The sequence below is a fragment of the Gobius niger genome (genome assembly GCF_951799975.1).
Source record: "Gobius niger genome assembly, chromosome: 18".
Lineage (NCBI taxonomy): Eukaryota > Metazoa > Chordata > Actinopteri > Gobiiformes > Gobiidae > Gobius > Gobius niger.
Genome location: NC_136869.1, coordinates 2,375,790 through 2,395,907, shown reverse-complemented (window position 1 = coordinate 2,395,907; position 20,118 = coordinate 2,375,790). Strand labels below are relative to the sequence as shown.

Genomic DNA, 20,118 nt, shown 5'->3' with positions numbered 1-20,118 from the left:
CAAGTTGTGCTCAGTGTGTTGAACTGAGAAAGAGGAGAAACACGTCACTGCGGTGGCACATTGTGTTTATAATATAGGCTTATAATAATTATAATAATACATTTTATTTGTAACGCACTTTTCATTCAGAGAATCTCAGAGTGCAACAAGACAACACACACATTAAAAGCGAGTTTGTTTCAGAGTGAGTTTGTTTCAGAGAGAGTTTGTTTCAGAGTGAGTTTGTTTCAGAGAGAGTTTGTTTCAGAGTGAGTTTGTTTCAGAGTGAGTTTGTTTCAGAGTGAGTTTGTTTCAGAGTGAGTTTGTGTCAGAGTGAGTTTGTTTCAGAGCGAGTTTGTTTCAAAGTGAGTTTGTGTCAGAGTGAGTTTGTTTCAGAGTGAGTTTGTTTCAGAGTGAGTTTGTTTCAGAGTGAGTTTGTTTCAGAGCGAGTTTGTTTCAGAGAGAGTTTGTTTCAGAGTGAGTTTGTTTCAGAGTGAGTTTGTTTCAGAGAGAGTTTGTTTCAGAGAGAGTTTGTTTCAGAGTGAGTTTGTTTCAGAGTGAGTTTGTGTCAGAGTGAGTTTGTTTCAGAGTGAGTTTGTTTCAGAGAGAGTTTGTTTCAGAGAGAGTTTGTGTCAGAGTGAGTTTGTTTCAGAGTGAGTTTGTTTCAGAGAGAGTTTGTTTCAGAGAGAGTTTGTGTCAGAGTGAGTTTGTTTCAGAGTGAGTTTGTTTCAGAGCGAGTTTGTTTCAAAGTGAGTTTGTGTCAGAGTGAGTTTGTTTCAGAGTGAGTTTGTTTCAGAGTGAGTTTGTGTCAGAGTGAGTTTGTGTCAGAGTGAGTTTGTTTCAGAGCGAGTTTGTTTCAGAGAGAGTTTGTTTCAGAGTGAGTTTGTTTCAGAGTGAGTTTGTTTCAGAGTGAGTTTGTTTCAGAGTGAGTTTGTGTCAGAGTGAGTTTGTTTCAGAGCGAGTTTGTTTCAGAGTGAGTTTGAAGGTGAGTTTTTAGCTCCTCAGGACGAGCGAAGGCTCTTCTGCACTGGCCACATCTAAGAGGCTTCTTCACATGAGTTTGTTTATGTTCTTTCAAATGTCCCAACAGAACAAAGGCTTTCCCACACTCATCACAGACGTGTGTCTTCTGTGTGCAGCTGTTGGTGTCTTTTCAAACTTCCTGACAGAGAGAAAGATGTTCCACAGACGTCACAGGTGAAGGGCTTCTCTCCAGTGTGGGTGCGCTGGTGAAGCTTCAGGTTGAGACACTCTTTTCCTGTCCTTTTATGACGGTTCTGATGATTTTTCAGATAAGTCTGACAGGCAAAAGACTTCTCACACTGCTCACACTGGAATGTTTTGTTCTCATGGGACGCTTGCTCATGTCTTACGAGAGAACCTTTTCTTTTGAATCCTCTCCCACACTGGCCACAGATGTGACGTCGATCTGTCGAGTGAGAAGCTTCATGCAATCCTAAAACACCCAGTGAGGGACAGGCTTTTCCACATGTTTCACAACAGTAAACGTCGTGCCCGATGTGCATCCGTGTATGACGTTTTAAGCCTGATTTACTGGAGAGGATTTTCCCACACTCATCACAAGGGAAGCTCCTGATAGTGTGAGTGAGTTTGTGTTGCTTTAGGTAAGATTGTTGCACAAAGGTTTTCCCACACTGGTCACATCGATGCTTCTTTTCTCCCGTGTGAATGAACTGATGATTTCGTAAATGTGTCGATCTTGTGAAACTTCTCCCACACTCGTCGCAGCTGAAGTCTCGTTTTCCTGTGTGAATGACTGAGTGGTGTCTAAGTGAATTCATCAGTTTAAACGACGCCCCACACTGGTCACATTTAAACGGCCTCTCTTCACTGTGGCTTCTCATGTGGAGAGTGAGGTCCGGTTTTCTGGTACACGTCTTGTCACACAGGGGGCAGCGGTGCAGGTTCCTCCCGGTGTGGAGCCTCTGGTGCACAGTTAGTGTTTTTCTGTGGCTGAATGACTTCCCACACTGCTCACAGCGATGCCGTTTCTCTTTGGGGACGGCGTCAGCGTCTTCCTGTCAAAACAAAGTTATTCATGTGAGTAAAGGTCAGACTCGTCCGGGACAGAAGCTCCGCCTCCACAGCTCCTGCTCTAAACAAGAGGCAATAATGAGAGGGTTTTACCGCCACGGAGCTGTAGCTGTTTTAATGAGATTTTAGGCCAACCAGTAAATAGTGCTTGATGGTGTGTAGAGTGAATGTGAACAGTTGTCAGTATGCGGCCAGTACTTCTCTCTGAAGGCCATCGATTCAAGGTTAAAGTAAAGCTGGACGAGGTGAGAGCTACCAGCTAACCCGAAGCTTCGAGGAAACTTTCATCTCCCTACTTGGACCAGCAGCTGATCCATCATGTGCAAAAGCAGCACAATCATTCTTTCGCCAACAGCAAAAAGTAGCAATCTGAAACTGGTTTATTCGAGAGACGCTCTTCTTGTCCCTAAAACACACGGGATCCACCCCCCCCAGCGGACTCCCGGACGAACTACGGAGGAAGCCAGCAGCCAGCGGTGCCAGGCCAAGGAAGAGGGGGAGACGCGGAGGCAGAAGGGGAAGCCGACCACCGCCTCCATCTGTCATTCTCAGCAATGTGAGGTCTGTAAGCAAGATGGACGAGCTACGCCTGATGACCCGACACTGTCACGAATACAGAGAATCATGTGTAATTGTCTTAACGGGATTCTCCAGGTCCGCCTCCTCCCCGGTCTGTGTTTATGTCAAGAATGAGTGGTGCACACAGGTCACCACGAGAGACGCTTTGCTGTCCGGATTTGGAGCTGCTATGCCTATCCTTGCGTCCCTTTTACCTTCCGCGAGAGTTTAGCAATATTATCATTTGCGCTGCCAATGCACCTCCCGATGGGAACGCAGCAAAAGCCGCGAAAAGCCTTTAAGAGCAAAGATAAAGTGCAAACGGCTGTAGCGCAAAAGTATCTTAACAAAATGTTAAAACAGGCCAGGGAGAAGCACAGAGAGGTTTTAGAGAAGAGCATCAATTCTAAAGACAACAATAAGTTGTGGGACACTGAAACAAATGGCACACATGACAAATAACACAAGCAAGCTGGCCATATTTAATGAGGAAGAATTTGCCAACAATCTTAATGACTATTTCTTAAGACATGACAATGAAAGCAATAGTGACCTCGAGACCACTTTCTCTTCTGGTGAAGAGCTATACAGCGATTTTAAAATGGATGAACACTGCGTACAATCCCTTTTTAAAAAGGTATGCAGCAAGAAAGCGTCTGGGCCAGATGGACTATCCCCCTATCTAATCAAGAACTGTGCCCAGGAATTATCAGAGGCGTGGAGCCCAGTTTTCCAGATGTCTGTGGACAAGTGCTCGGTGCTTAAAATTTGGAAAAAATCCACAATCGTACCTATTCCAAAGGTGTCTTGCCCAGCCTCCAACAAAGAGGCCTGTGGCCTTAACTATCGCGGTCATGAAATGCTTCGAAAAACGAATGGCCAACAGACTCAGATCTGAGGCCTCTGACCTACTAGACCCATTGCAATTCGCCTTTAAACAAGGTCTCAGTACGTCAGATGCAATACTCAGTCAGTCACACATCATTTGCAAACATCTAGAGACTCCAAACTCTTATGCAAGGGCCCTGTTTGCCGATTTCAGCTCGGCCTTTGATACTGTGCACCCAGATCTACTTGCGGAGAAACTCAGAGACTACAAGTGAATCCAGCCCTAGTGAAGTGGTTTTTGTCCTTTCTAACAAACAGAGAGCAACAGGTTAGAGTCAATGGCACCCTCTCGAAAGTGAAAAACTGTAGCACAGGGGTGCCGCAGGGTGCTGTGTGCTCTTCTATTTTGTTCACTGTTTACACAAATGACTGTCGAAGTTCTGCTCCAAACATCAAGACAATCAAATTCTCTGATGACACCGTGACTGTGAGCCTCCTGTACGCAGATCACTGCCCCTCCTCGTACTACGCAGAGATAGACTCCTTCATCTCCTGGTGTGAGGACCACCACCTGTCCCTAAATGCAGTCAAAACAAAGGAGGTCATTTTTGATCCTAGAACTCCTCCTCAGGTCTGAGCTCCTCCTCAGGTCTGAGCTCCTCCTCAGGTCTGAGCTCCTCCTCAGGTCTGAGCTCCTCCTCAGGTCTGAGCTCCTCCTCAGGTCTGAGCTCCTCCTCAGGTGGTTCCAGAGGCGAGGGCCATAATATTGAGTCTTTTTGTTGACTTAAGGAATAACTAGGAGACCCCTGAGGAGGAGCGAAGGGGCCGTGAAGGTTCATAAGGTAAAAGCAGTTCTGAAAGATAAGAAGGACCAAGACCATCAAGACATTTAAAAACCACTAAAAGAACTTTAAAATCGATCCTGAAACACACGGGGAGCCCGGTGTAATGTGGTCCCGCCTCCTGGTCTTCAGGACTCGAGCTGCTGTAAACCTGAGATCCTCTTTTTAGGAAGAGCAGAGAGCAGGGCATTACAGCAGTGGATACGACTGGTGATAAAAGCTGCGTTTTTACACATACTCGAGCACTGCCCTGACCGAGGCCTAACACGGCTGAAACACGGAGGTAATGTTTTAATCTAATGGCCATGAGGCAATAAAGGCCTTTGACCAACACTTCTCTTTGAGTGTCTCAGTTTTGGATCTTTTTAAAGTAAAGAAGAGCTACATTTAGAGTCAACTTGCTGCATTTCCAAAGAGTGAATGATGAACTCTGTGGCCACTTCATTCACAGACCGATTATTGAGCACAGTGACCGTGCAGGCGGACGATTGAGAGTTTTCTGAATCTGAACCATGATCATGACAAGTACAGAGCCCAAAGATGTTCAGTTTATCTGTGATTTATTGTTATTTATGGTCTTAAATATCAACAGCAGTAACTTTATGTCTTAGCAGCGAAGTTTGGGATTGGATTGGGATTTGTTTCTGCATTACACGCAACTAACAGAGGATTATATTTTCTCCTGTGATCTCTATAAGACATGACTGCTGTGAAAGCGCTCGTGTCCAGCAGTGATAATAAAGTCCTTACCATTGTGCTGCCTGTGTGTCCCGTGGTCCTCGTCTGAAGTAAAGTGTGTCCTGTGGAACAACAGAAGGAAACAGGAGTGAGGCTCGTGTTGTTTCTGCTGAAGGCGCCTCACGTTCACAACAATGAGCCACACGGTCACTTTTATCTCCACAACTTTCTACACTTCAGTCACAGGTTTGGACCCGAATGTGAAGAGTCTTAAACAAAAGGAGCCACAGAATCAGAACAGACATCGCCACGAGTCAATTAAAGCAGCACTAAGTAACAGAGGGATATTGTTCATCCAGTTACAAAATAGAGATCATTTTTTGCACTCAAACTTGGCTGTAAATACTGTTTAAAGTGGTGCTAGCTCACAGTTAGCTTTGCCCGTTAGCCCGTTAGCTTCTTCTTCCTAATTCCATGAGTGTGTATTTGTTGCTCTGTTCCGGTGACAGACAAGTTTTAATTATGGTTTTCTGTCCAGAGACACCGGGGGGAGATGAAACCCCCCCCAATCACCCCATTAAAACGTGGATTACCCCCAGAGGGACGACGGGAAGGGTTTATTCAGGTAAACAAGTGAGGTAGTTCTGCTTTAAACGCTTTAAAACGAGCTTTAAACTCACCCGTGACGCACAAGTCTCCTCTGGTTTGAATAAAGACACAATAATCTCCTTTAATCCCGTGTTTGTTGAAAACAGACTCCAGAAAAACGGTTTGTAGCAGCACGAAGCAGCCAATGCTAGCTACAACTTTAGCTTCCGGCTGATGCAGGTTCGATACTGCGCCATCTGTCGGACTGGAGCGGTATCGCGCGCTCCTGTGGGGGGATATTCATCAAAACTAGCTCATGTTGAAATTATATTAAATGAAAGACTGGCTCGTTTATTTATATTATCTTCATAAAGTATATTTCTTGCTAAATCCCAAACAAACAGTTAAACAATGTTGCAAGGTTTGTTTGTTTGTTTATTTATTTATTATAGGGACAGTGTATTATTATATACATTTCTTTAAATATGCGTAAGAGCCATTTTTTTATTTCTCGTCCCTGGACAGTTATGTGTCATCCTGAAGAGAACAAATTACAATTATAGACATACATATGTACAATTTATATTATGTACAATTCCATAAAGTTGAACAAAGTAAACAATAACACAAACCAAACATGAGACATTACAACAAGACTGTTACAAACTCAACTACAGAGACAAGAGGCCAGCAGGGGGCGGCGCAGGCGGCGACGCAGGGGGCGACGCAGGGGGCGACGTGGGGGGGCGACGCAGGCGAGAGCTGATCCTTTTAAACAGTATTTTAAATGAATAATATGTATTGATATTGTGATGGGGGTGAGATTCCATTCATGGGCAGCTCGGACAGAAAATTTACCAAAGAGTTTTTTTCTCAGAGAAAAGGCAAAGGCACAGACCTGTTTGTACTAATCTTTTACACCCAAAAATGTAGGAGGTTACCACACGTTTGGCAGCTCAAAGTCACAAGAATCTCTTTTTCATGTGGGGGGTTTTGCCGTAGCCTGGCATCCAGACTAATCTCCGAGGTTTATTAATGAATAAACGGGAGACTAGTCTGGCCTGTCGTAGAAAAGCTACTGCTGGAGGCGGGACTAATGTGGGACAACCGAAGCGCAGCAGCCAATGAGAACACAGCGGATGTGACGACAGAAACGGCCACAAGAAAGTTGTATCATTCGGACGTTAACAATGGCGCTCCTGCCACACGGAGTTCAGTAAATGACTTCTGTCGTTTATGTCAGAGAAACTTAAGAATACAAGCAAACCGGAGCATTACGTGAAGCTTGTGTTGAAAAACTACAAAACAAAGGCGCAACAACGTGACGCCCGTTCAGGGAGCTGCTCTGATTGGTCGGCAGGCTCCATATCGCTGCGTCACTTCCTTTGAAAGCGCAATGGAGTGTTGCCAGACCCTCTTCTGTAAAGAAGCGGAGTCTGGTTGGCAAGACTAGTGTTGCCGAGCGTACAGCACCTCCACCAGGAGAGGCATGTGGGCGTCTGTGGTGCCCATTTATCACCTCCACTGGACAGTCTTACCTCCTCTGACCCTCTGGCCCCTGTTAGTGCCTTACTGTTCTACTGCCCTCCCAAATAAAGATGGCCTCCAACCCTCCTCCCTCCTAAGACACAGATCCATCTCTTCTAGCTCCTAGTATGTAGTTATCCTCCCTTAATTGTCCTATATGAGGAGACAACAGTTTATAGATAAATATCCATATAACTATATTAGAGTAAACATGTAGGATATGCCCCCTCTGGATCCGCCACCTTATCGTGGTGGAGGGTTTGAGCCTGAATGATCCTGGAGCTCTGTTGGCGGGGGTTTCGTGCCCCTGTAGGGTCTCCCAGGGCAAACAGGTCCTATAGGTGACGGGTCAGACAAAAGAAGAAGCCCCTCATGAGACCAACAGGCCCGGTTAGAACCATGAGGCCGACCTTCTGTGGACCCACCACCTGCAGGAGGAGCCATAAGGATGTGATCCACCACCCGGAAATGGACAAGTGGAAGAAAATGGATGGATGCAAGACATAGGAAGCGACGTATTTGTAAATAAACCTAATACTGCGTGATGTAACTGTATTAGGATAAGTGCTCAGTGCAAATAATTTATATCTGAATACAAAATAAGATCATAGCGTTAAAATTAAATCCAACACTTTCTCGTAGGTTTATATTCACCCGTAATGATTTATTTTTCCAAATGACGTTCTTAAAGGAACAGGCCACCGTTTTTCCAGACTGAGATATGTTCTTACCTGAGCTTTGACGAGTTCTTTAGGACCTGTCTGATCTTTACCCGTGCCTTCAGTCACGTAAACACAGCGCAGACGGCGTTAGCATTTAGCCTCTCCCTCCAATACCAGGAGTAATTTGGCATCCGCACAGTAAAGTGAAGATTACTGCGCAGATTTCGAACTACTCCTGGTATTATTACGCCTTACAATATAGTTCCCCCTTTTATCCGCTTAGAAAATCCACATTGTTTAATTTTGTGTAATTATACTTTGTAGTGGAACACTTCACGTAACCATATTTAAATAGGGAAAACGTGGAAGAGCTTGGTAGCTTCTATCTTGACCTGTTTTGGAGCTATAGAGGAGAGAGGGAGAGGCTAAAAGCTAACGCCGTCTGTGCTGTGTTTACGTGACTGAAGATCAGACAGGTCCTAAAGAACTCGTCAAAGCTAAGGTAAGAACATATCTCAGTATGTAAAAATGGTGGCCTATTCCTTTAAACTGGTCATAAAAACGTGGTTGATGGAGGTCTATAGCTTCGAATAAATCCAAAGGACATTTGTGGGGATAGGTAGAGATACTCAGCCCTGAGCATTCCAACTGAGCACCATTTGACCATTGGATTTCTTGGCACTTAAATATGCTTTTCAAACAGCACATTTAGATGGACTCTCTCTCTTTGGGTCCTTCTCTGTCTCTCCAAAACAAATCACACCCAGGCCTGGTTTCAGACAAACATGAAAAGTCAAAAGTGTTTGAGTCCAATAATAAATATTGTCTTTACTCACTCTTAACCTCTTAACTCCCGCCTGAACCGAGAGGATCTTTTTCCTCACGTCATCCGATTTTTTTTCCATCATTTTTTTGTTGGGCATTTGACTAATTTTTGCAACTTTTTTGTCATTTTTTGTCACATTTTTGTCACATTTTTATCTTTTTTTTGGTCACATTTTTGTAATTTTTTTGGCAATTTTTTATCACATTTTTGTCACATTTGTTGTCATTTTTTGTAATTTTTTTGTCACATTTTGAAAAAAAATTCATCCATTTTTGGTCACATTTTTGTCATTTTTTCGTCAATTTTTTGTCATTTTCTTGTGACATTTTTGCCAATTTTTCATCCATTTTTCATCACTTTTTTGTCACATTTCCATCATTGTTTTCGTCTCAGTTTTGTTGCTATTTTCCCACCTTTTTTCCAGAAGCTTTTGGAATTGGGGTAAAGCCAAACTGGAGAAAATGTGCTCGGTTCAGGCGGGAGTTAAGGGGTTAAATGAAATACTTCTTTACTGTTTATATGACCCGGGTCTCCAGCTTTGGTTTGGCCGTTCGGTTCTGATATCGCTGGTGTTTCAGAGCGTTGCACCTTGTTCATTCTAAGCCCCTCCCAAACTGGTCCCGCACAATAATCTTGGGCATGATTTTCACCATTTCTCGGTCTCATGTTGAGTTTGAAGGCGAGTTCGGAGCTAAAAACTCACCACATCCGTGAGGCTTCTCCACATGAGTTTGTTTATGTAGTTTCAAAGTCCCCAATCGACTAAACGCTTTCCCGCACTCGTCACAGAGGTGCTGCTTCTCTCCCGTGTGAACCAGGCGGTGATTTTTCAAATGTCCGGACTGAGAGAAGGACGTCCCACAGAGGTCACAGGTGAAGGGCTTCTCTCCAGTGTGGACGCGCCGGTGAAGCTTCAGGCTCTTCTTATCAAAATACTCCTTCCCGCACTCATCACAGGAGAACACTGTCCCCGTGTGAAGGTTCTGATGAGTTTTCAGATACTTCTTACAGGTGAAAGACTTGTCACACTGCTCACACTGGAACCTTTTGTTCTCATGGGCTTCTCGCTCATGTGTCTTGAGAGAACCTTTCCACTTGAATGTTTTCCCACACTGGCCACAGACGTGATGTCGTTCTGTCGAGTGAGAGGCTTCGTGTGTTTCTAAAAGACTCAGCGTGGGACAGACTTTCCCACATGTTTCACAGCAGTAAACGTCCTGCCCGATGTGCATCCGCTTGTGACGTTCTAAACTGTCAGTTCTAGTGAAGCATTTCCCACACTCATCACACGGGAAGCTCCTTTTACTGTGAGTCAGCTTGTGTCGCTTTAACACAGCCTGACTCAGAAAGGCCTTCCCGCACTGCTCACAGCGATGCTTCTTTTCTCCCGTGTGCGTGAGTTGATGACCTCGTAAATTTGATAATTGTCCAAAACTTTTCCCGCACTCGTCGCAGCTGAAGTCTCGCTTTCCCGTGTGAACGACCGAGTGCTGTGTTAGCGCATTCTTCTGTTTGAACGACGACCCGCACTGGTCACATTTAAACGGCCTCTCTTCGGTGTGGACTCTGATGTGGAGAGTGAGCTGCTGTTTTGTGATGAACTTCTTGTCACAGAAGGGGCAGGAGAGCAGGTTTTTCCCGGTGTGGAGTCTGTGGTGCAGAGTTAGTGTTATTCTGTTTTTGAAGGACTTCCCACACTGCTCACAGCGGTGCCGTTTCTCTCCACATGTGTCTTTATCTTTGGGGGCGGCGTCAGCGTCTTCCTGTCAAGACAAACAGAAGAGATGAGTTCAGATTAAGTTTTTTTTTACAGGCTTTAGTTATAAGCAGACAAAGCTTAAGGGATATTCGTCCTCTGACCGTGTGTACTTAACTGGCACTTAAAAAAGTAAGATCAGTTTCAGAAGTTTTCAAGTTCATTCGCGCCTCAGTGTTTAATCCCTTAACCTCCACCTGAACAGAGCATATTTTCTCCAGTTTGGCTTTACCCCAATCCAAAAGCTTCTGGAAAAAGAGTGTAAATATCAACAAAACTGAGACGGAAACAAGGATGAAAATGTGACCAAAAAAAGTGAGAAAAAATTGGGAAAAAAGTGAAAAAATTCTGACTAAAAAGTGACGAAAAATGTAGAAAAACGAGACAAAAAGTTACAAAAATGTGACAAAAAAGAAAAAAAAGTTTTAAAAAGTTACAAAAAAAAGTGACAACATTTTGACAAAAAAGTGAGAAAAGTGAAAAATAAATTGACAAAAAAGAAAAAAAAGTGTCAAAAATTTGACAAAAAAAGAGGGAAAAAAGGAGGGAAAAAGTGAATAAAAATTGGACTAAAAAGTGACGAAAAATGTACAAAAACGTGACAAAAATGTGACAAAAAAGAGAAAAAAAAGTTTTAAAAAAGTTTTTAAAAAAAGTGCCAAAAATTTGACAAAAAAAAAGAGAAAAAAAAGTTTTAAAAAAGTTTTAAAAAAAAGTGACAAAAATTTGACAAAAAAGTGGGTGAAAAAAGTGAAAAAAAATTGCCAACATTTTGACTAAAAAGTGAAAATGTAACAAAAATGTGACAAAGAGCGATGAAAATGTGACGAAAATGAGATGCAAGTCTTAGCGGTCAAATGAGGTGTTACACTGGCCTACAGGATGTGGGTAGAGCTGGATAAAATGCTCTTGGTTCAGGCGGGTGTTAAGAGTTTAAACCTGCAGACTGGACCTCGTTAATTTCTCTTTCATTACAAACTGAAGTCTCCGCTGTTGAAGCTACGATTCAACGTCAGTCTAACTAAGAACCGATATCTGGTTAATGTTTAAAGCCTCCTGTGCGTCAGTGTCAGGGCCGTGCAAATCACTTATAACACCAGACTAACCATGTAAACGTCTGTGTCCATAGAATCATTTAAAATACCTTATAGTTGAGCAGCATCAGCTTCGTGGTTGTATAAGCTACGCGGCGGTGGAGTGATCTGCTAGAAAATAGTCCCTCAAAATGCGATCATTCATGTGATGCAGGTCAGTTATATTCACAGACATTTATATGGTCAGTCTGGTGCAGGGGCGGACTGGCCACGTGTCCATTCTGGAAGAGCACAGAAGGGCCACTGGCTCTAGGAACACCGGTCTGGCCTCTCAGTTTTCTCCTTAACCGAGCTTTACCCAAATCTAAAAACTTAAAAGAAAAGCATTGAAATAGCGCCGAAAATGAGGATGAAAACAAAACAAAAGTGTGACCCAAAAAAAAAACGTGACGAAAACACAACAAAACGTGACCAAAGAGATGAAAACACAACAAAAAAGCCAAAGTGCCATTTTTTTAGACACATTTTCTCACATTTTTGTCATTTTTATCAATTTTTTGTCACATTTTTGTCACATTTTTGACATTTTTTCTTCAAATTTTTTGGTCAATTTTTTGGTAATTTTTTGTCACATTTTTGTCATTTTTTCGTCAATTTTTTGCCAATTTTTTTTACTTTTTTGTCACATTTCCATCATTGTTTTCGTCTCAGTTCTGTCGCTATTTTCCCACCTTTTTTCCAGAAGCTTTTGGATTGGGGTAAAGCCAAACTGGAGAAAATGTGCTCAGTTCAGGCGGGAGTTAAGGGGTTAAGGCGGGAGTTAAGGGGTAAAAATATGTCTTTGTGGAAGTGTCGCATTTACGCTTATTTGGGTCAGGCTGGTCAGAGTCCAGGGCCATTTTTCAGTCCCAGTCCGCCCCTGGTCTGGTGTTATAAGTGGTTTGCCTCAGGTGCTCTGTGGAGCGGGTCACACTGGTTTTAATGCAGGCTAGCTGATACCATAGACATGCACTAGCCTAGCACTAGCCTAGCGCCACGAAACTCTTCAAATATAAGAACTGCATGAATTACAAAAAAATATATCTCCAGAAATCAGCAACACTCTGGATAACTAGGAAATGAGACCCTATGTCAAAAATCCTGAAACATCCCTTTAAAGTTAAAAAGCTGTGTAGCCCTGTTCATGTAGTTTTGAAAGCAAACACTCATGCCATTTCCAAACTAGCCTGTAAGAGCCTGGGTTGATCCGGAACATGGAAGCTTTGAAAACAGGCGGATTTTCTTTGACTATCAGCTTATCTGAGTCCTCCTGTGATCTCTATAAGACATGACTGAGGTGATAATAAAGTCCTTACCATTGTCCTGCCTGTGTGTCCCGTGGTCCTCGTCTGAAGTAAAGTGTGTCCTGTGGAACAACAGAAGGAAACAGGAGTGAGGCTCGTGTTGTTTCTGCTGAAGGCGCCTCACGTTCACAACAATGAGCCACACGGTCACTTTTATCTCCACAACTTTCTACACTTCAGTCACAGGTTTGGACCCGAATGTGGAGAGTCTTAAACAAAAGGAGCCACAGAATCAGAACAGACATCGCCACGAGTCAATTAAACTCTTTAAAAACGAGCTTTAAACTCACCCGTGACGCACAAGCCTCCTCTGGTTTGAATAAAGACAAAATAATCACCTTTAATCCAGTGTTTGTTGATAAACTGTCTGCAGCTGCACGGAGCATCACCGTTAGCAACAACTTTAACTTCCGGGTGATGAAGGTTCGATGCTGCGCCATCTGTCGGACTGGGGCGGCATCGCGCATCCAGATCAGCTGTAGTTTTTGCTCAGTGAGGCCAGAAACGGCACCACAGAAAAGTAAGATGTAAAACAGTATTTGTTACAAACCAATATGGACCCTGATCAAATATTCCTCTTTAACCTTTTATTATTTTTTCATCAAATTTCACATTCATAATACATTTAGTAACTATAAACCATCCTTTCTAGTTCTTCATAAAGAATCTGATCTATTTTTAAAAACTATCATCAAAACTGTCAATATACGGGAAACGTTTCATTAATGGTATGTATTTATTTATTTATTTGGTTTTCATTGTTTATTTGTTGTGTTTTTTGTGTTGTCGTTGTAAACATGTATTTTCTTCTTGATCTAATAAAGAAAAAAATATTTGTCACAAGTTTGTGCATCATAATCAGCTCGTGGTTAAATAATATTCAGTGAAAGACTGGCTCGTTTTTATGTTTTATCCACATTCATCAAAAAGTTGAAGCTTAATCATTGAAGTATTTGAACAATATAATGTACTAGACATGTAACAAGTAGTACTAGTCATGTAACAAGTAGTACTAGTCATGTAACAAGTAGTAGTAGTCATGTAACAAGTAGTAGTAGTCATGTAACAAGTAGTAGTAGTCATGTAAGTAGTCGTAGTAGTCATGTAACAAGTAGTACTAGTCATGTAACAAGTAGTACTAGTCATGTAACAAGTAGTACTAGTCATGTAACAAGTAGTAGTAGTCATGTAACAAGTAGTAGTCATGTAACAAGTAGTAGTCATGTAACAAGTAGTAGTCATGTAAACAAGTAGTACTAGTCATGTAACAAGTAGTAGTAGTCATGTAACAAGTAGTAGTAGTCATGTAAGTAGTCGTAGTAGTCATGTAACAAGTAGTACTAGTCATGTAACAAGTAGTAGTAGTCATGTAAGTAGTCGTAGTAGTCATGTAACAAGTAGTACTAGTCATGTAACAAGTAGTAGTAGTCATGTAACAAGTAGTACTAGTCATGTAACAAGTAGTACTAGTCATGTAACAAGTAGTACTAGTCATGTAACAAGTAGTAGTAGTCATGTAACAAGTAGTAGTCATGTAACAAGTAGTAGTCATGTAACAAGTAGTAGTCATGTAAACAAGTAGTACTAGTCATGTAACAAGTAGTAGTAGTCATGTAACAAGTAGTAGTAGTCATGTAACAAGTAGTAGTCATGTAACAAGTAGTAGTAGTCATGAAAGTAGTCTTAGTCGTAGTAGTTTATTCGGTCACTCCTCATTCCTTTAAACATTAAACAAACATTTCCAATTATTCGTGGACAAACGACCGAAATGGTTTAGGCTGAAAACGTTTTATGCCTAAACCAGTTTACAAACTTCCACGAGAAACAAACATTTATAATAAACAACATCAAGTGTCAAACACAAGAGAAATAAGCCTCTATCTAGAGTTTATAACATAAATGTCAATATATACAGTATGTACACACACAGTTTGTTTTGTGTTAATGTATTTTAAACTAAATCATGTGATTTAAACTCAGATTCATCTGTTATGGATCGACTAAAGTCTTTTCACTTCCTTTTCTTACCTGAACGAGACACGGGAGTTGGACGTGTGTTATGCAGAGGTTTTGTTTAGGAGTCGACTGATCTGGGTTTTTCTGAGGCCGATATTTTTTCATGATTTTCCCAGATGTTTGGTCTATAATCCTGTAAACACAAAGACTCGGCTGCTCCAGCAATGGCTGATTTTATTCAATTACTTTAGGGGATTCAATCATAAGTTTCTGTCTCAGCTTTGATTTGTTGTCGTTAGCTTTAGCATTAGCATATTGTTGTTAGCTTCTGCATTTGGCGCAGCGAACAAAAACACAATAGTGGAGGTTGAAACTAACTCAGGGATTGAATTCTCCAGATCCTGCCCTTCAAAACGACCTGCAGCACGTCCACATTGTCCACATTGTCCACATTGTCCATATTGACGGAGGTTTAGTGACACTAAATGTTTCTCTGTTCCCTGAGGCCTGGGGAGTTGTGTGGGGGACTTGTTTTAAAGCCCTGACTTTGCTCTTTCTTATGCAATGACATCTCTATCATTTTTGGTCCTGGAAATATTGGCTTTTTTCGGCGCTAGATCGGCCGATAACCGATATTGTAAAATCCCCAAATATCGGCCCGCCTCTAATGTAGTGGACTGTGTCATATTCTTCTGGCTAATGTTTATCTATGGACATTAAGCTGCTCACAACTATTTTGTCGATGACCTAAAATGTTGTTCATCTGACTCTGACCGCTACACTTTTACATCTGAGACCTGAAATAATAAGATAAGATAAGATGGTACTTTATTGATCTCACAGATGGAGAAATTGCATTCGATGAGAGAGCATCCGGCAGCAGCACCCATTCAGTGGCACCACTCTTTTTTTTTTTTTTTTTTTTTTGGTGAAAGATGGTTGTGTCGCGGCCGCCATCTTCACTGTTTTGGTCACAGGAGGAGCACTGGTTGATGGGAAATCCGTAGACGATGATCACGGCGGTGGAGCTCTTGCGCTTGGCCACGATGTTCTAGGCCACACAGGTGTAGTTGGCCGTGTGGCGCCTGCTTGATGATCAGGTTGTGTCCACGGTGATGTAGAAGTTCCTGTCCTCGGCCGGGTCCATGATCTCGTTGTCCTTCAGCCACTCCACCCGCATGACCTTGGAGGATGGAGAAACTGTAGCTGCCCTCTGTCTCCTCTGATCATCTGAAACGGTGCACCGCCTCCTGGGCTTGTCCCCGTCTCAGAGCGTGGTGTCCTGCACTGGTCAGCTCCACCTCGTCCTTCCTCTTCCTCCTGCACAGCTCCCTCCACAGTCTATCACCATCTCCTTGTAAAAGCCCAAACAGTCACACAAACACAAAGGGAAAAAGGGACAGTCTGTGGTTCTTTTCAAGCCTCACTTTGGTCTCACTGAAGCCGGATTTCCAGTAGTGTCAGCGGGACCTGGATCTGAATCATCTTGGGCATGTTTGAGTGAGTCTGAAGGGGAGTTTTCAGCTCCTCGGGACGAGCGAAGGCTCTTCTGCACTGACCACATCCATGAGGCTTCTCCACATGAGTTCGTTTATGTTCTTTCAAATTTCCCGGTCGCGCGAAAGCTTTCCCGCACACGTCACACACGTGTTTCTTCTCTCCCGTGTGAACCAGACGGTGGTTTCTCAAATAACCCGACAGAGCGAAAGACTTTCCACAGACGTCACAGGTGTAGGGCTTCTCTCCAGTGTGGACGCGCTGGTGAAGCTTCAAGCAGCTCTTATTAGAATACTCTTTCCCACACTGGTCACAGGAGAACACTGTCCCTGTGTGAAGGTTCTGATGATCTTTCAGACGACTCTTGCCAGTAAAAGACTTGTCACACTGCTCACACGGGTATCTCTTATTTTCATGGACGACTCGCACATGGTGTTTGAGGGAACCTTCCCACTTGAAACTTCTCCCACACTGGCCACAGCCGTAGCGTAGTTCAGTCGAGTGAGTGGCTTCGTGTATTCCTAATATACTCAGGGTGGGACAGACTTTCCCACATGTTTCACAGCAGTAAACGTCCTGCCCCACGTGCAGCCGTTTGTGACAGTCTAAGCCGTCTTTTCTCGCGAAGCTTTTCCCACACTCATCACAAGGAAAGCTTATTTTACTGTGCGTGAGTTTGTGTCGTTTTAACACAGCTATATGCAGAAAGTCCATTCCACACTGGTCACACTGATGCTTCCTGTCTCCTGTGTGAATGCGTTTATGAGCTACTAAATTTGACGATCGCCTGAAACTTCTCCCACACTCATCACAGCCGAAGTCTTGTTTCCCTGTGTGAACGACTGAGTGTAGTTTTAACGCATGCCTCCGTTTAAACGCCGACCCACACTGGTCACACTTAAACGGCCTCTCTCCGGTGTGGACTCGGATGTGGACGGTGAGGCGATGCTTTGTGGTGAACGTCTTGTCACAGGTGGGGCAGGAGAGCACTTTTTTCCAAGCGTGGCGTTTCCGATGCTGCGTTAGTGTTTTTTTGAGGCTGAATGACTTCCCACACTGCTCACAGCGATGCCGGTTCTTTCTACAAATGCCTTTGCCTTTGGGGTCGGCGTCTCCCTGTCAAAACAAACAGAGTGGGGATGAATTACCACGAGATTTCTTGTCGAGGTGTGAAATAATCTTGATTTTTTAAATAAACTGCTATTTAGATTTAGACCGACTTCCTGTAAACGGCTTATCGGGTTTAAAGGGATATTTAGGCAATTGTTCTCTAACAGTGTGTATTTGATACATTGACTGACACTTAACTTTAAAGTTTAACTTCACTTAACCCCTTAACTCCCACCTGAACCGAGCACATTTTCTACAGCTTTACACCAATCCAAAAGCTTCTGGAAAAAAGCTGTGAAAATAGCAACAAAACTGAGACGAAAACATTGATGAAAATGTGAAAAAAGTGAGAAAAAATGGACGAAAAAGTGACAAGAATCTGACAAAAAAATTTAAATAATTTGACGAAAAAGTGACACAAAAATTGACAAAAATGGACAAAAAAAATGCAAAAAAGTGAGAAAAATTTGACGAAAAATTGAGGAAAAAATGGACGAAAAAGTGACAAAAAGTTGACCAAAAAGTGATACGAATTTTGACAAAAAAATGCAAATAATTTGACGAAAAAGTGACAAAAAAGTCACGAAAATTTGACAAAAAGGAGACGACTGCCCAACAAAAAAAGTGATGAAAAAAAATCTGATGATGTGAGTGAAAAGATCAATTTAGTTTTGTAGGTCTTAGCTTTCAAATGAGGCGTTACACTGGCCTACAGGATTTGGGTAAAGCTGAACTGGAGAAAATGCTCTCGGTTCAGGCGGGAGTTAAGAGGTTAAACATGCAGCCTGGAGCCACTGCAGATTTACTCCCGCACCTACAAACTAAAGAAGAACTAAAGTCTCTGCTGTTGGATCGGTCTGACTCAATATCTGTTGTCGTCTATGTTCAACGCCTTTTGTCATGAGTGTCTGGCACAAACTAAAGATTGTCGACCCCTGGACTAGATGCAAGTTGGTCATTTTTATACTCACTACTGACACCTCAGGTCATACGTGTAACTGCAGTCTCTATATTAAAGGGTTGGTATTATGCAAAATGGACGTTTTCAAGCTTTACATCATGTTATTCTGTCACTCCCTCATTAAAAACATGGCTGAAGTGTTGCCTTGGCACATTCACGTATTTCTGAGTAATCTGTAAAAACTCTGATGGCGGCCATTTTAGGGATAGCTTTGCCTGAGTCCTCCTAGGAACGCCCCCACCTCCTGGAGACGCCTCCGAGCTTTCGTCACCAGCCGAGTAACCAACCACTGCTCCTCAGCAGAACCCCCTCCCCACTGATGCCACAGACAGCGTGTGGAGGGGGCGTGTCGGAAAGAGTCAGAGGTTCTTAACCTCGTAACTCCCGCCTGAACCGAGAGGATCTTTTTTTACTCACGTCATCAGATCATCAGATTTTTTTTCCATCATTTTTTTTATTCCTCATTTTTGTAACTTTTTTGTCATTTTTTTGTCAATTTTTTGTAATTTTTAACACATTTTTGTAATTTTTTTCGTCCATTTTTTGTCAATTTCTTGTGACATTATTGACACTTTTTCATAAATTTTTCGTCACTTTTTTGCCAATGTTTTTATTTTTATTTATTTATTTGATAGGGACATGTGTGAACAATAAACATGTACCACACTACAACATTTATAGCCAAGGCTAATTTGCAATGTCCGTCCCTAAAAGTTTTCTCACTTTTTTGTCACATTTCCATCATTGTTTTCACAGCTTTTTTCCAGAAGCTTTTGGATTGGGGTAAAGCCAAACTGGAGAAAATGTGCTCGGTTCAGGTGGGAGTTAAGGGGTTAAAGAGACAGAGGCCTATTTCAAGACATTCACTACAGCCATTTTGAAAGAGCAATTTTATACAAGGCAGTTATTCTAATTTACTGCATTTACAGACCAACAGAAGGTTTGTCATCATTGTAGTGTGATATAGACTGGTGCTGTGTGACTGAAAAAGCAGAATACCCCCTCTTTAATACTCACTGCCAATTGAACAGCTCTGTGCTTTATTCATGTGGAGCAGCTCCATGAAGTCGAGGAACAAGATTAAATGTGATTATAATGACTATTAGAAATGCAAAGTCGACTAAATTGACATGCAATTTTAGTCGACTAAAACTAGACTAAAATCTCTATAAGACATGACTGCTGTGAAAGCGCTCGTGTCCAGCAGTGATAATAAAGTCCTTACCATTGTGCTGCCTGTGTGTCCCGTGCTCCTCGTCTGAAGTAAAGTGTGTCCTGTGGAACAACAGAAGGAAACAGGAGTGAGGCTCGTGTTGTTTCTGCTGAAGGCGCCTCACGTTCACAACAATGAGCCACACGGTCACTTTTATCTCCACAACTTTCTACACTTCAGTCACAGGTTTGGACCCGAATGTGGAGAGTCTTAAACAAAAGGAGCCACAGAATCAGGACAGACATCGCCACGAGTCAATTAAACTCTTTAAATAACGAGCTTTAAACTCACCCGTGACGCACAAGTCTCCTTTAGATCAAATAAAGGAAAGAAATAATCTCCTTTAATCCAGTGTTTGTTGAAAACAGACTCCAGTAGCTGCACGGAGCACCACCGCGAGCTACAACTTTAACTTCCGGTTTCGTAGGATAATTAGTGCATCCACCAATCACAAGTCACGAGTGAAACATAGCACGTCTCTGATTGGATGATGACTGTCCACTGTTTAACGGAGTAGCCTGACTACGGCGGCGCATTAGGGCCATCTAGTGACGGAAAATAAAAGATGTTTAACCGTTTAACTCCCACCTGAACCGAGCACATTTTCTCCAGTTTGGTTTTAGCCCAATCCAAAAGCTTCTGGAAAAAAGGTGAGAAAATAGCGACAAAACTGAGACGAAAACAATGATGGAAATGTGAGAAAAA

General features: G+C 42.5%; 1 protein-coding gene across 1 annotated transcript; it reads right to left on the bottom strand.

Moving 5' to 3' along the window:
* Nucleotides 1-9,073: 9,073 nt before the first annotated feature.
* Nucleotides 9,074-19,790, bottom strand: LOC306977713 (uncharacterized protein). Its single transcript, XM_079576141.1, has 4 exons — nt 19,753-19,790; nt 12,967-13,012; nt 12,689-12,738; nt 9,074-10,306 (listed from the first exon to the last, which is right to left on the bottom strand). The coding sequence occupies exons 3-4, from the start codon at nt 12,689-12,691 to the stop codon at nt 9,206-9,208; spliced, it is 1,104 nt and encodes a 367-aa protein (XP_079432267.1). The 5' UTR covers nt 12,692-12,738; nt 12,967-13,012; nt 19,753-19,790; the 3' UTR covers nt 9,074-9,205.
* Between the last annotated feature and the right edge of the window lie 328 nt (nt 19,791-20,118).